Consider the following 15,102-nt stretch of genomic DNA (forward strand, 5'->3'; position numbering starts at 1 on the left):
CCCAGCCAATCAACATCACTAGTCTGGTCGACCGCTCTCTCCGCTTTTCCCCCCCACGGGTGACCACGGCCAGTTAGGCCGCGAGCCAGATGTGGGGCGGGAGGGCCGGGGCTTTGCTCCGGGTGTGGGGGTTGTGGCCAGCAGGGGTTCTCGGAAGGAGACCGCTAAGCTGCAATGCTGCATCGCTGGCGGGAAGCAACCCCTCCGGGTGTTGGAACTGCGGCAGCCCAGGGGGCCCCGTGCGGGGGGACGGGTTCTTCTGCCCGCAGTGCCGCGCGCTGCAGCCACCTGACCTCACTCGAGACTACTTCAGCCTCATGGACTGGTACGGGAGGCGGTTTCGGGAAACGCGCCAGTGCCAGAGGGACGTCGGGGGCTGGCGTGCGAGAGGGGAGGGCGGATCAGGCTCGGGCAGGAGGAGGAACGGGCCAGATAGGTGGGCGGAGCGCTAGAGAACTGGGGCTGGCTACGGGGTCTGGGAGAGTGGAGGATGGGATGTGTCCTGAGAGAGAGGAAATTGAGGGCGGGCCTGACGGAAGGGGCTTTGAGGGATAGAGACAAGCGTGGAGGCAGGACTGGAGGGGTGAGGAGTGAAGTTAGGGGAAATTGAAGGATCGAAGCTTCAGTGGAGGGAGACTCGAGGGGCGGGGCCTGAGGGAAAGCGGAGTTGGGGGGCGGGGCCTGAGGGAAGAGTACCTGAGGGGCCCGGGAGAAGGGCGACTTGAGAGATAGGGTCAGGATGATTAAAATTGGGTTGAGACTTGTAGGAAAGGAGTACTGAGGTGTTGGCCAAAATAAGGAAGTAAAAGCACAGAAAATCTAATATAGTAGGCAGAGTCTAAGGGAAAAGTGAGAACTGGGGAGAGGTCTGAGTTTTTCCCATTTTCCTCCGAAGGTTGAGGAGCTTGGACAGGTGGTGACGTGTGGGCGGAGCTAAACCTGTCAGAGCAGGCTCTGGGCATAGAAAGCGAAAGGGATTGGGTTACAATAAAGCAGGAGACAGAGGAAGAGACCTGGGCCTTGGAAGGACAGGTGGGATTCCGGAACGCCCCTTCCCCTTATCTCTGGGATCTGCTCCCGGCAGGCACTGAGCACTTATGATGGGCTGCAGTGACACCACCCTTTAAGTTGTTCAAGGTGCCAAACTTGTTCCCACTTCAGGGCCTTTGTGTGGTCCCTCTGCCTGGAAGACTCTTTCCTCTGACCTTTGATTACTCCTGCTCATCATTCAGGTTTCAGCTCAAATGTCAGCTGTCTACCACATTTACCACTCTCTCTGGCCCTAGTCTCTTTTCCTTCACAGCACCTCCCGCTTTTTGAAATTATGTCTGTCTCCATGTTTATAGCATCTTCCCCATGAGACCAGGAACCAGGCCCATAGTATACAAACCTATAAATATTTGGTGCATGAATGTCTTCTCCCGATTTCCTTCCAGCAACCGCTCCTTCAGAGTTGACACTGCAAAGCTCCAGCAAAGGTACCAGCAGCTACAGCGTCTTGTCCACCCAGACTTCTTCAGCCAGAGGTCTCAGGTAGCCTATTGGCCACCCCTAAGGAGATCCAACACATGTGCACACCGGGTGGGTGGCAGGGGCCTTGTGGTGATGTGGTTATCAGGGACAGAGCTGGACAACCAGCTCCACCCAGTGGCAGCCTGCCCCCAGCCAGCCAGGCCCTGGACCTGTCCTGCACCCACAGCTTTTTACCTGACTTCCCAAAAGAATTAGAACCCATCAGTTGAAAATAAAGACAGCTCATCCCACACCAGTTCTACTTTGGCCACTTCTTAGGTGCCTGCCCATCAGTATTTCATGAAAGAGTTTGTGACTGTAAGATGGCTGTTTTGGTTGGTAATAAGACTGTCTTCATCTCCGCTAACAGACTGAAAAGGACTTCTCAGAGAAGCACTCGACCCTGGTGAATGATGCCTATAAGACCCTTCTGGCCCCCCTGAGCAGGGGACTATATCTTGTAAGGTGATTTCCCAACCCTTCTATGTGGGACTGCCTGGTGTCCATTGTGCAATGGGACCGCTGCTCCTCTGTGTTCAGCAGAAGAGTGCTTGAGACCTCAGCTAGTCCAGGGACCCAACAACATTTAGCCTCAAAGACACTACACAAATACAGTTTTCTCTCAGTATTCTCTAAATCTTACTTGCCCAATTGCATTTTTTTTTAACTATTTTCTATAAATTTCAAGGCTTGGATGGTAATAGCTTTTAGGGAAGAGTAATTTGGGGAGTTTTGGAGGGGGACGAGCACCTTAGAATTTTAGGATTTAGTAGAATCTTTACAAATATCTAGTTTAACCTCCCCAATGGAGGAATGACTCCCCCCAGGGTCACCCAGTTCCAGGTAGCAGAGAGAGATCCCGTCCCAGCACTCCTGTCTCAGCCCAAGTTTCCAGCAGCCTACCCTCACTCTTTCACTATCAGGACAGTTCAGGTTTTCCCTGTGAATGGTATTCTGTCCTCAGTCGGATTTATGACTCTGACCCTAGTTTCTTGAACCTTATTTCTAAGAAATAAGTGTAAATATCAATAATAAATAAATGTAAATAAGTTTCTTAAAACTTATTTTCCCTGCTTTTATGCCTGAATAGCTAAAGCTTCGTGGAGTAGAGATTCCTGAAGGGACGGATTATGAAATGGACAGGCAGTTCCTCATGGAAATAATGGAAATGAATGAAAAACTTGCCGAAGCTCAGAGTGAAGCTGCCATGAAAGAGATTGAGTCTGTTGTCAGAGGTAAAAGATGAACTACCACCAAATTCATTTTATTGCCCTTATGAGTACATGTGTGGGGTTAAGTGCAAAATGCATGTAAAGAGTACGTACTGGTCATCATCGTGATTCAGGGAGTAATTTTTTTCTTGATTTTACTGAAACCAATTTTGTCTGGAGGTTAGACTCACAACATCCCTAAGTCTCTGGAAGTCTGCCTTCAACCAAGAATATAGTAGTATTTTGCAGGTTGCAATCCGCCTTCCTACCCCTGACATGATTTGGATAACATTATTATCTCTGACGAGAAAAATAGGCCTCAGAAGTTTGTGGAAATACCCAAGGTCACATTGCAGAGCAAAGATTGAGACCTTGATCTTCTGATCCCAGATTGCTTTCCTTTCCACTTTATTCCATAGTCTGTCAGTCGGGGTTCTCCAGAGAAACAGAAGCATTAGTGTATATGTGTGTATGTATACATTTATACATGGAGAGAGAGAGACAGAAATTTATTTTAATGATTATCAGAGCTAGTGAGCCCAGAATACGTAGGGCAGACTGACAGGCCGGAAACTCAGGCAGGACTTCTATGTTAGTCGTGAGGCACAATTCCTTCTCCAGGAAACCTCAGTTTTTGCTCTTAATGCCTTCAACTGATTGGATGAGGCCCACCACATTATCAAAGTTCATCTCCTTGTTTAAAATCAACTGATTATAAATGTTAATCACATCTACAAAGTACCTTCACAGCAACATCTAGACTAGTGTTTGACCAAACAACTGGGCACCATAGCCTAAAATTTGACACATAAAATTGTAGAAAAGGCTTCAAGGTTCTCACTCTGATAGTATGCACATAGATACCTTCACAAGTGTTTATGGCATGCCTGCTATATATACAGGCCCTGAGGATACAGCAGTGAACAAGAAAGACATGGTCCATGCCTTCATGGAGTTTGTGTATTCCAGCTCAATGTGTCCAAAATAGAATTCATGAGCGTCTCCCCTCCCTCTCAAAAAAATCATCTATGCCTCTTCTGATGTTCTCTTTCTAAGGGAATGACACTTTCCCGTTGCACAAGTCCAAAACAATGAGTAGGCATCTTTAACAACTTATTCTCCCTTTCCCCCATTGACACTCCATCACCAAGTCTTGAAAAGCTGACCTTCTAGATGTGTCTCAAATCCATCCATCCATTTTCACTGCCACCACCCTGTTCCACACTACCATTCTCTCTCACCTGGACAACTGCAGTAACTCCAGGCTGGTTTATCTGTACCTTCAATCTAATATGTTCCTACACTGTCACTTGTGTGATCTTTTTTTTTTTTTTATTAATGTTATGATAGATTACAACCTTGTGAGATTTCAGTTGTACATTATTGTTAGTCATGTTGTGGGTACACCTCTTCCCCCTTTGTGCCCTCCCCCCACCCCCCCTTTTCCCTGGTAACCACCAATCAGATCTCCTTGTCAATATGTTAACTTCCACCTATGAGTGGAGTCATATAGAGTTCATCTTTCTCTGACTGGCTTATTTCGCTTAACATAATACCCTCGAGGTCCATCCACGTTGCTGCAAATGGGCCAATTTTGTCTTTTTTTATGGCTGAGTAGTATTCCCTTGTGTATATATACCACATCTTCTTTATCCAATCATCAGTTTCTGGGCATGTAGGTTGGTTCCATGTCTTGGCTATTGTAAATAATGCTGCGATGAACATAGGGGTGCAATGGACTCTTGAGATTTCTGATTTCAGGTTCTTAGGATAGATACCCAGTAATGGGATGGCTGGGTCATAGGGTATTTCTATTTTTAACTTTTTGAGAAATCTCCATACTGTTTTCCATAGTGGCTGTACCAGTTTGCATTCCCACCAACAGTGTATGAGGGTTCCTTTTTCTCCACAACCTCTCCAACATTTGTCGCTCTTGGTTTTGGATGTTTTTGCCAATCTAACGGGTGTAAGGTGATATCTTAGTGTAGTTTTGATTTGCATTTCCCTGATGATTAGCGATGATGAGCATCTTTTCAGTGTCTATTGGCCATATTTATATCTTCTTTTGAGAAATGTCTGTTCATGTCCTCTGCCCATTTTTTGATCGGGTTGTTTGTTTTTTTGTTGTTAAGCCGTGTGAGTTCTTTGTATATTATGGAGATTAACCCTTTGTCGGATAAGTGGCTTGTAAATATTTTTTCCCAATTAGTGAGCTGTTTTTTTGTTTCAATCCTGTTTTCCCTTGCCTTAAAGAAGCTGTTTAGTCTGATGAAGTCCCATTTGTTTATTCTTTCTATTGTTTCCCTCAACTGAGGAGATGAGATATAGTGTCCAAAAAGATTCTTTTGAAACTGATGTCAAAGAGTGTACTGCCTATATTCTCTTCTAGAAGACTTATTGTTTCAGGCCTAATCTTTAGGTCTTTGATCCATTTTGAGTTTATTTTGGTGTGTGGTGAAAAAGAATGGTCAATTTTCAATCTTTTGCATGTGGCTGTCCAGTTTTCCCAGCACCATTTGTTGAAGAGACTTTCTTTTCTCCATTGTAGGCCCTCTGCTCCTTTGTCGAAGATTAGCTGTCCATAGATGTGTGGTTTTATCTCTGGGCTTTCAATTCTGTTCCATTGATCTGTGGACCTGTTTTTGTACCAGTACCATGCTGTTTTGATCACTGTAGCTTTGCCCTATGTTTTGAAATCGGGGATTGTGATTCCGCTGGCTTTGTTTTTCTTGCTCAGGATTGCTTTAGCAATTCAGGGTCTTTTGTTGCCCCATATGAATTTTAGGATTCTTTGTTCAATTTCTGTGAAGAATGTTCTTGGGATTCTGATTGGGATAGCATTGAATCTGTAGATTGCTTTAGGTAGTATGGACATTTTAACTATGTTTATTCTTCCAATCCATGTGCATGGAATGTCTTTCCATCTCTTTATGTTGTCGTCAATTTCTTTCAAGAAAGTCTTGTAGTTTTTATTGTATAGATCCTTCACTTCCTTGGTTGAGTTTATCTTGTGTGATCTTTTTGAAACCCAAATCTAATCATATCACCCTTGGCCTTGCTTAAAAACTTTAAGTGGCATCCCAGTGCTCTCAGGTTAAAGACCAAACTCTTTAGCATGACTAACAAGGCCCTGCATGGTCTGGCCTCTACTTCTCCCATTTGTTCCTTCCATTCTAGCCACATGGGCTACTTCCAGTTCTTTATCTGTACCATGCATCTTCCTACCCCAGTGCCTTTGTACATGCTGTTGCTTCTGCCTAAAACCTTCTCCCTGATCCCATCTAGTTAATTCTTCCTCCCATCAGATCTGAGGACAATCATTGCTTCCTGAGAGAATCCTCAAAGAACCTCTGTTGTAGGACTGATCACCATTATAACCTTACTGTTCTATGTAAGATTATTTGACCAATATCAGCCTGCCCTATTAGACTAGTAGTTCTGCAAAGGCAGAAATTGTGTCTGCTTTTTGCTTCCCTCACATCCTCAGCACACGGAGCCGTACTTGGATTATAACAGAGGCTCAGTAAATATTTGTCAGATCAGTGGATAAATAACAAACAAGTTAAAAGCAGTAAAATAGAAGTCGTGGTGGGGGGACTATCAGCTCGGGGTGCATCCACAGCATTAGGTCTGGGGGGTGGAGGAGACGAGAAACTCCAGCTTTGCAGTCAGCAGCCGCAGCTGCACGGCTTTGGAAGGCAGCAGATTGTGAAACTCTGGGGTGGGGTGGACTTGGGTTCAGTCCCAGCACCACTAAAAGGCACAGTACTGACTTTTGTGTGACCTTGAGCTAGTGACTCCACCCCTCTGAGCTTCAGTTTCCTCATCTGTAAAATGGAGACAATATTAATGCTGGTTGTTGCAAGGATCAAACTGAATGGGATAAAGCATGTAAAACACTTGACACATGCCTGGCCCGTAGTAAGTGCTCAGGCAACAGTGGAGGTTGTTCTAGCCCTGTAGAAAGGGCTGACCTTACCGACTTGAGCGAGTCACTCACCTTCATTTACATTAATTCCTAAATCCTTCCGCACAGGTACCTGCTGAGGCCCAGGCTAAGTGAGAGTTCAGGGGCATAGAGCTAGTTGGTTTGGGGTCAGCACTTCAGAGTCTCCAGACTCCTAGTCCAGTGCTCTTCTGTCAACCACGTTGCTACCCAAGAAGTGAGTTTCTAACCACGGTCTAGAAGTCTGGAGACTTGGGGGTCTCTTCTCAGCTCCTCCACTCAACAACCACATGACCACAGGACAATCCCCCAATACCTGCCATTGCCTACGATGGGGATATAATATATTTGAAAGTGCTCTGAAAACAAGCACCATATAAATGATTGACACACTTACATGTGGAAAATGCACTTACTGTAAAATTCCTCATTTCCCAATGAGGAAACAACAGAAACACGAAATAGCTGCCCCTTTAGTTCATCTGGCATCTTCTCCCTTAAGGTACAGTATGCTCTAAATGTTTCATTTTCCGGAGAGGCCATATAACGCGAAGTAGCTGTCTAAAACACTCCGTGATGCCCTCCTGATAGGCAAGCCCAGCTTGTTAATTTTCTCCTTGCTGAAATCTGAAGGATTCAGATTGCTTGGTGGAGATAATCAAGACATTTCCTTGTCCTTCTTTTTTTCTTAATCTGTAACCATTTTATGGGACTTGGTAATTGCCCCACAGACCTTTCATGGGTGGAAAAGCAAGAGTGGGACGGGTCAGCCCAAGCCAAAGTAAACCGAGCTGCTGTCATGGGACATGTAGAGACAGAGGCTGTGATGCTGTACTCTTGGATCCTAGCTCCCTGCTGCGTTGCTTTCACACCAGCGTGATTACTCAGTGTTGTCTTCATATCATGTGTCAATTCAAATAGAAAAATTAAGATAATGGTTTTCTCTTTCAGCCAAACAGAAAGAACTGACAGACAATGTGAGCAGAGCTTTTGAACGAGGTACTTTCTTCATTTCTTGACTTTTTTTTAAAGACTTTATTTTAAGGAGGTATAAAATATATATGAGTCTACATTTCTGCCTTCAGGATTCACAGTCTTACAAGAGAAATACACTGTGTGCCAAAAACAGTGCCATGCCAGTGAAAGACTGGATGAGAGAAAGTGCTTCCAATCCCCTTAGCAAGTAGGAAAAGCTAAGGTGAGGGGTGGCGGCTGAAACCAACACAGGCAGATCTTAAGGGCAAGGCTGCACGCTCAACGTTTGGCTAAACCTGCACACCCGTTTCTTCTACAAAGCGCAGGAGGAGAAGTCCATGGCAGAGCTGTGCCTGAATTACAAATATGGAATGCTCATCCTCCTCCCCACTGCTCCTGACTCTCAGCTTGCAGAGACTAGATCTATTTCTAACTATTTTTAAGCGAGAACAACCTTTCTCTCCATCCCTGACTTTGCCACCCCTTACATAAGAAAATGATAGCTCTTTGGCTTAGGGATCATTTAACTGCAGGAAGCAGAAAGCCCCTCATACTAGCCCAAATAAGGGAGGTTATTATAAGGAATCAGGACTCTCTCCCAGAATCCAGAGAGAAAGTCTTTGCAGTGACTGTAGAACAGTGTGACAAGAGGTTTTCAGAGACACAACCTGGGAGCCAGAAAGCAGTCTGGAACCAAGACTGCAATCCTGGATCTGTGCCCCTGGGAGTCCACGCCATCCTCCTCTCCTCTCTATAAACCAGTTCCATCTGCTTCCTTATTAATGTGCAGGGCTCCAAAATGGCCTCCTCCACTGGATGACTCTTGAGTCCCGCTTTGTCTATTACCTTGTAAGAACAAGGCCTTTCACCATCTGACTGGAGTCCCCTAGGCCCAACTCTAGATTCCTGGGAGAGGGAATTTGATGGGCCCAGCTTGAGCCAGATGTCCACTCCAGTCCAATTAGCTAGGGCCCAGGAGATAGGCTTACACAGTGTTCTGCCTACTCTGTAGGGACTTGAGGAGTCGATTCAGAGAAGCAGGCAGATGGCGGGTCTCTAAAAAGATGTAGGGGAATATAGATTACAGACAGGACAGACAAGAAAGGAACCTAGCCCCACGTATCTTCCTGAAATCCATGTCCCTAACCCACTGGCTAAGATGGTCAGATTGTGTTCCACCAAGGCCCACCGCCAGCTCTTGTTATACCTTTGCATACTTTTATTTTTTTAATTATGAAAGATAATTTTTCAAAAGAACAAATAATATGTAAGTACAATTTAAGGAATAATAATCGAACAATCACCCATGTCCCTGCCACTCAGCTTAAGAAATAGAATATGCAAACGTGCAAAGAAGATATACCAATGGCCAATAAGCACATAAAAAGATGCTTGACATCTCTAATCGTTAGGGAAACGAAAATCAAAACCACAATGAGATACCGCCTCACACCAATTAAGATAGTTACTATAAAGAAAATCAGAAAATAATAAATGTTGGCAAGGATGTAGAGAAGTTGGAACCGTTGTGTGCTGTTATTGGGATTGTAAAATAGTGCAGACACTATGGAAAACAGTATGGCAGTTCCTCAAAAAATTAAAAGTAGAATTACCGTACCATCCAGGAATTGCACTTCTGGGTGGAAGAATTGACAACAGGAGCTCAAAGAGATGCACTGTCGGAGAAAAAGCAAGACATTAGTTAAAGTGGTAAGGACAGATTTGAATCAGTAACAACTATTGCAGTGGAGAAAAGAGTCCATTTTAAAGGGAGAATGAGAGAGTAGGGAGGGAGCATGAGCAGGGCTCAACAGAGTTAGGGAAGTGAAAAATTACAGAAAGCTGGAAGGAGGGGTTGGTGTGTGAAACCCGTCTGGGTTTGCTCGGTGGTGCTTATAGAAGTTCAGCGTCTACCCTCCCACAGAGCCTGGGAGACAGGGGCCCTATCTTCAGGTGTTAGCTGGGACAAACACTAAGAAAGAGATACCCTTCTTTCCTCTGAAAAATGTAAGTCCTTTTCTCATTCGATCGCCTTATGTTTATTAAGGACTAGCTGAACCATCTGTTGATACTTGGTAATAGAGGATATTTGCTGGATGACATGAGCGATCAGGCATTTAATGAGGAGCATCTCTATGGAAACAAAAAGAAAAACAAAGGTTAATGGTTGGAGCAGAGCATAAACCCCATTTCTGAGTCGAGAGGGCAGCCACTTGAGAAGACGTTGAACTCTTAAGCATCTTTAGATGGTGGCGTGAGGATGGCAGTGCCAATCTAATAGATTTCCTGGTTTATAGTTTGAATGTTTGTAGTGATGGCTTAGACATCAGTGTCACGGTCATGGTTCTTTCCCAGGGCAGAGCATGGAAGATGCGAGAGTTCTGGTGGACTTTCTGAGTGGCCCATCTACCAGCAGTTCCAAGTGCAAAGGTTGCCCATTCATGATTTGTGGTGGTGTTGAGTTCTTTGAAGTTTATATCAAGTTGTGTGGCTTCAGATCCTGGAGGAAAGGGGCAACTGTGAGACAAGCTGAATCCCAATAAGGATCTGGGCAGTCATGTTTTAGTTCTTAGTGACATCAAGTCAGGAAGGAGGCAGAAGAATTGGAAACATCACTTTGGAAAGTTGTAGTCAGATATTGAAGGAAACTAGAAGAATTGAGGATCTGGTAAGGGCTGATAAAATGTGTAAGCCAGTTTATAGGGAGAAATAAAATCTCAAAGACTGAACAGGACTACATTCTAATAACCCACAAAGGTGTGTTATACATTTCCACTGAAATAAATAAAGTTTCTCGCTACAATGACCCCCCTTTTTGATCAAAGATAATCAAAGTAAGATTATTCTTGGTTACAAAATAATTTTAGTTTCCTTAAATTTAGCCTGATTATTTACACAAGTGCAGCAAGAATGGTAATCAGCCATACAGGACATTTTAAGTTGTCTTTATGAAACTTTGTATAAGGAATCTCAGATTGGACTTTAAAAGCCTCTCAATGCTAGGAAGTCAAGCCAAGAATTCTCCATCAGCCTTCACCTGCAGTACCTATAAATTTGGGTGAATTCCCCTCTTCTCAAGGTCTCTAAAATATCCTAAGGTTCCTGGGCCTGCCAGGAAGTGACCTTCCTTACTCACTTGTAAGGCTGGGAACCCTATAAGCCAGGTACCAGGCTGGCTTTTTTCAGAAGAGTTTGTAAGCATTGGCTCCATAAGGTCAACCTTAGTTTCTTAAAGTTGTCTGCTTATATCTGATTTTATGCATCATTTTCAAAAGTGACGTTCCATTCCAAACTTTGGTAGTATAACCAATGTTTTTATGTATGTCCTATCACAAAGAGGACAGATTCTTACTGAACCTTTGCAAATAACTATATTGCCATGAAAATAAGAATACTCAAAAATAGTTTTTGAGGGATCAGGAAGAGAGAAAAAGATAAATGTTTTAAGTTTGTTTACAAAAGTATAATTTATGAGATTGCTATGAGTCATAGATAGCTTAAGAAAGAAGAGAAGCCAAGTGCTTGGGTTCGTGCACTCTGCTTTGGCAGCCTGGGGTTTCGCCGGTTCAGATCCTGGGCGCGGATATGGCACCACTCGTTGGGCCATGCTGAGGCGACGTCCCACATGCCACAGCTAGAAGGACCCACAACTAGAATACACAACTATGTACGGGAGGGCTTTGGTGAGAAGAAGGAAAAATAAAAATAAATTTAAAAAAAAAAAAGAAGAGAAGGGGATTTTCTTTTTTTTTTTTTAACATTTTATTTATTTATTTATTTATTTATTTATTTATTTATTTTTGAGGAAGATTAGCCCTGAGCTAACTACTTCCAATCCTCCTCTTTTTTGCTGAGGAAGACTGGCCCTGAGCTGAAATCCGTGCCCATCTTCCTCTACTTTATATGTGGGACGCCTACCACAGCATGGCTTTTGCCAAGCGGTGCCATGTCTGCACCCAGATCTGAACCGGCGAACCCTGGGCCGCTGAGAAGCGGTATGTGCGAACTTAACCGCTGCACCACTGGGCGGCCCCTAAGATTTTTTATTTTTTATTTTTTGGCCCTGATATATAATCTTATGGAGGCTGTAGACTAAATGTCTGTTTTCAGTTAGCTTTTTTTTTTCTTTTTCAGCTTTAGGTGGTTGCTTTTGGGGGTACCTGAGTCCCTTGAGAACCCCTAGAGGAGACAGGGGGCCCAAGATTCCAGTGACTATAGGGAGTTGAAGGATGGGAGTGGGAAGAGAAAGGTCTGGCAGGGTGGACGGAGGAGTGGAGGCAGAAGGGGCTTGAAGGGGGACATATCAAAGGATGCAAGGGAGCTGAAGGGAGATGGAAGGTGGTGAAAGGAGGAAGGAGAGTGGAGGTATTAAAGGCGATAGCTTGGGGATAAGTGATACCACCAAGAAAAGAAGCCAACAGAGCACCATGGTGGCATCCAGGCAGCAGGAGTTTGAGAAGGAGGGTTTCAGTTGACTGAGTTCCCATGGAAGGTGCAGGATCAAATAGAACAAAGGCCTCACAAGGAGCCAGGGGAGAAACATTTCCAGCCCAGGAGCCAGTCCCCCCTAGAAACAAGGAGCCAAGAATTCCAGCCCAGGAGCCACCTTTCAGAAGCAGCCTGGGACTCTAGCCTGGCCTCAGAGAGTGCGCTCAGAATCCTGAGGATCCAAGTCTGTCCTCGCTGCGCTTCAGCGGACGTTTATCTGGAGAATTGGATCGGGAATCACACTCAGCACCAGATACCCAAACAAGCAAGCAGACTGGAGATGAGACATAGGCCTCTGTGCGAGCTGAAAGGCCTGGTGGTTACGTCCGTCCGAGGGCCTAATGGTGTTTCCAATCCAGATCCAAGTCACCGTGCCAATAACCATCGAAGACAAACAAAGCCAGACGTTAGTTAAAGTGCTAAGGACAGATTTTAATCAGTAATAACTATTGCAATAGGGGAAAGTGTCCAGGGTGAACTGAACTCAACTTATTTGTGACTGGGCATTTTAAAGGGCCGGTGAGGAAAAAGAGACAGGGTTCTCAGGGAGCTATTAGAATGAGGGAAGGGAAAAACTACAAACGGTGAGAAGCAGGCGTGGTTCCACGTGAAACCCTTCTGGGTGTGCTGACTGGCATTTACTGAAGTTAGGCTCCTGTCCAGTCACAGACACTGGGAGACAGGGGCCCAGGCTTCAGGTGTTGGCTGGAATAAATAATAAATTCTTTTGTCAGCCCTGAATTTTCTCAGGCAGGCATTTTAAGCGGGGTTAGGGTCATCCTAGGGATGGGGCATTGAGCTGTTAGAAACTGTGTTTGTGTTTGTTCAGGCCTTTCTAGTTCAAGGTTGAGGCCTAGTCCAGAAGAGGGCTCAGAGGAGCCTGGCTAGCATTTGGTCAAGGAAAGAATTTTTGTAGCACGTATGGTGATAGAATTTTTCACAAGAGCTAACAGGTGGAATCAGGCCTAATGTGCATCGACGTTGAATAGATAAGCAAAATGTGGCATATACATACAGTGGAATATTATTCAGCCTTAAAAAGGAAGGAAATTCTGATACATGCTACAGCATGAATGAATTTTGAGGATATTATGCTAAATGATATTAGCTACTCACAACAAGACAAATACTTTTATTCCACTTATATGAAGTACCTAGAGTAGTCAGATTCATAGAGACAGAAAGTAGAATGGTGGCTGTCAGGCTGGAGGGAGAGGGGAATAGGGAGTTATTGTTTCATAGGTACAGTTTCAGTTTTGCAAGATGAAAAGAGTTCTGTGGATAAATGGTGGTGATGGTCGCATAACAATGTGAGTGGACTTGATGCCTTTGAACCTTACACTTAAAAATGGTTACAGGGGCTAGCCCCATGGCTGAGTGGTTATGTTCGCACACTCTGCTTTGGCAGCCCGGGATTTTGCTGGTTTGGATCCTAGGGGTAGACCCAGCACCGCTCGTCAAGCCGTACTGAGGTGGCGTCCCAGGTAGCACAACCAGAAGTACCTACCGCTAGAATATACAACTATGTACTGGGGGGGTTTGGGGAGAAGAAGAAGAAAAAAAAAGATTGGCAACAGATGTTAGCTCAGGTGCCAATCTTTAAAAAAAACAAGAAAAAAATGGTTACAATAATAAATATGTTATGTGTATTTTACCACCATTAAAATAATTTTTATAAATAAAGAACTAGAACGTGGCCGTTGCCTTCTAAGCCCCAGTAGGCCCTTTGAGTTGCATCCCTCTTCCATGGTAACCACTCTCCTGAAGTTCATGTTAATCATTCTCTTGCTTTTCTTGATGGTTTTAACCATATATGAATGTAACGGTATATTGTTTAGTTTTGCATATATCTAAGTCAGGGTTTCTCAACCTGGCACTGCTGACGTTTTGGGAAAGATAATTCTTTGTCGTGGAGGGTGTCCTTTATGCCCTGGGATATTTAGCAGCATACCTGGCCTCTACCCACTGGATGTTAGTAACCACCTTACCAGTTGTGGCAACCGAAAATGTCTCTAGATATTGCCAGAAAATATGGCACAAAATCACCCCCAGTTGAAACCACTAGTCTGAGGGCGTCATTCCCAGAGACCGAGGCCCCCTGCGGGCAGCTCTGTACCTCAGCACCTGGCACAGAGGAAGCACCCAGTGCTTCCACATCCTCCTGAGGGTTAGACCACCAGGTATGATGAGACAGAACTCTTGAAACACAACCCATTTATTATGTGGGAACTGTCCTGGAGAGAATCAGCTTCGCATATTTAAAGTCTGAATCCTGTAAACAAGCATGCTTTTGGCCCCTTTAGTTAATCCCTTTATCCCTGTAACAATCCAGATGGTTCCTCTCTCTTGTTCAGATTTACTGAGCAATTGATTGGCCCTCCAGAGCCCGGAGCTCAGCTTCGATCTGGCTGCCTCCGTCAGTAGAGTTGATTTTATTCTTGCTTGAAATGAAGCCTCATGTTAATGTCTCTGTTTATTTTAGATGACTTTGAAAAAGCCAAGGAAATTTTAACAAAGATGAGATACTTTTCAAATGTAGAAGAAAAGATCAAGTTAAAGAAGATTCCCGTCTAACTGTTGTTAATTGTGAAGTTTTAAAAATAAAGTTCTTGTCTATTTCTTTTCTGGCTTCTACTACTTGAGACTAGGTATGCTTTACCTGCTAACATCATCTTAATTAAATCTGTGACTCAGGCATTAGCAGATGACAAAGTTTCTCCCTCGGGAAATACAGCCTGGCCAGAGCTTGAGTGGTCAGTTCTTCATGTGGCACTTGATACACCGTGTGCCCCATCTGGGCCAATGATGAGGAGGTGGGTGGGGACCGGACCACCTTGCAGCTCTAGAGTTGGGGTGGGCAAACTTTTCCTACAAAGGGCCAGGTAGTGAACACTTTAGGTTTTGTGAGCCATACTGCTTCTGTTATAACTACTCAACTCTGCCATTGTAGCACTTTATTTACAAAACAGG

At 44.4% G+C, this 15,102-nt stretch overlaps 1 protein-coding gene across 2 annotated transcripts; it reads left to right on the forward strand.

Moving 5' to 3' along the window:
* Window positions 1–47: 47 nt before the first annotated feature.
* HSCB (HscB mitochondrial iron-sulfur cluster cochaperone) lies at window positions 48–14,753 on the forward strand. 2 transcript variants are annotated; one of them, XM_046638967.1, is made up of 6 exons: window positions 48–325; window positions 1,437–1,533; window positions 1,883–1,972; window positions 2,603–2,747; window positions 7,621–7,668; window positions 10,000–10,877. In XM_046638967.1, exons 1-6 carry the CDS (start codon window positions 90–92, stop codon window positions 10,185–10,187), a joined length of 804 nt encoding a protein of 267 aa, XP_046494923.1. In that variant the 5' UTR covers window positions 48–89; the 3' UTR covers window positions 10,188–10,877. The 2 variants fall into 2 exon arrangements, with proteins under 2 accessions (XP_046494923.1, XP_046494924.1); XM_046638968.1 differs by lacking the exon at window positions 10,000–10,877 and adding an exon at window positions 14,615–14,753 and having other exon boundaries at window positions 49–325.
* Window positions 14,754–15,102: the final 349 nt, after the last annotated feature.

This window comes from Equus quagga, chromosome 15 (genome assembly GCF_021613505.1).
Source record: "Equus quagga isolate Etosha38 chromosome 15, UCLA_HA_Equagga_1.0, whole genome shotgun sequence".
NCBI lineage: Eukaryota > Metazoa > Chordata > Mammalia > Perissodactyla > Equidae > Equus > Equus quagga.

What these genes read in the sequence shown, in the direction of transcription:
- HSCB (XM_046638967.1), top strand. Translation starts at nt 90, where the DNA reads ATGTGGGGCGGGAGGGCCGGGGCTTTGCTCCGGGTGTGGGGGTTGTGG. An exon ending in TGAGCAGGGGACTATATCTT is followed by an intron (nt 1,973 to 2,602) that starts GTAAGGTGATTT and finishes ATGCCTGAATAG; the next exon opens with CTAAAGCTTCGTGGAGTAGA. An exon ending in GATTGAGTCTGTTGTCAGAG is followed by an intron (nt 2,748 to 7,620) that starts GTAAAAGATGAA and finishes TTTCTCTTTCAG; the next exon opens with CCAAACAGAAAGAACTGACA.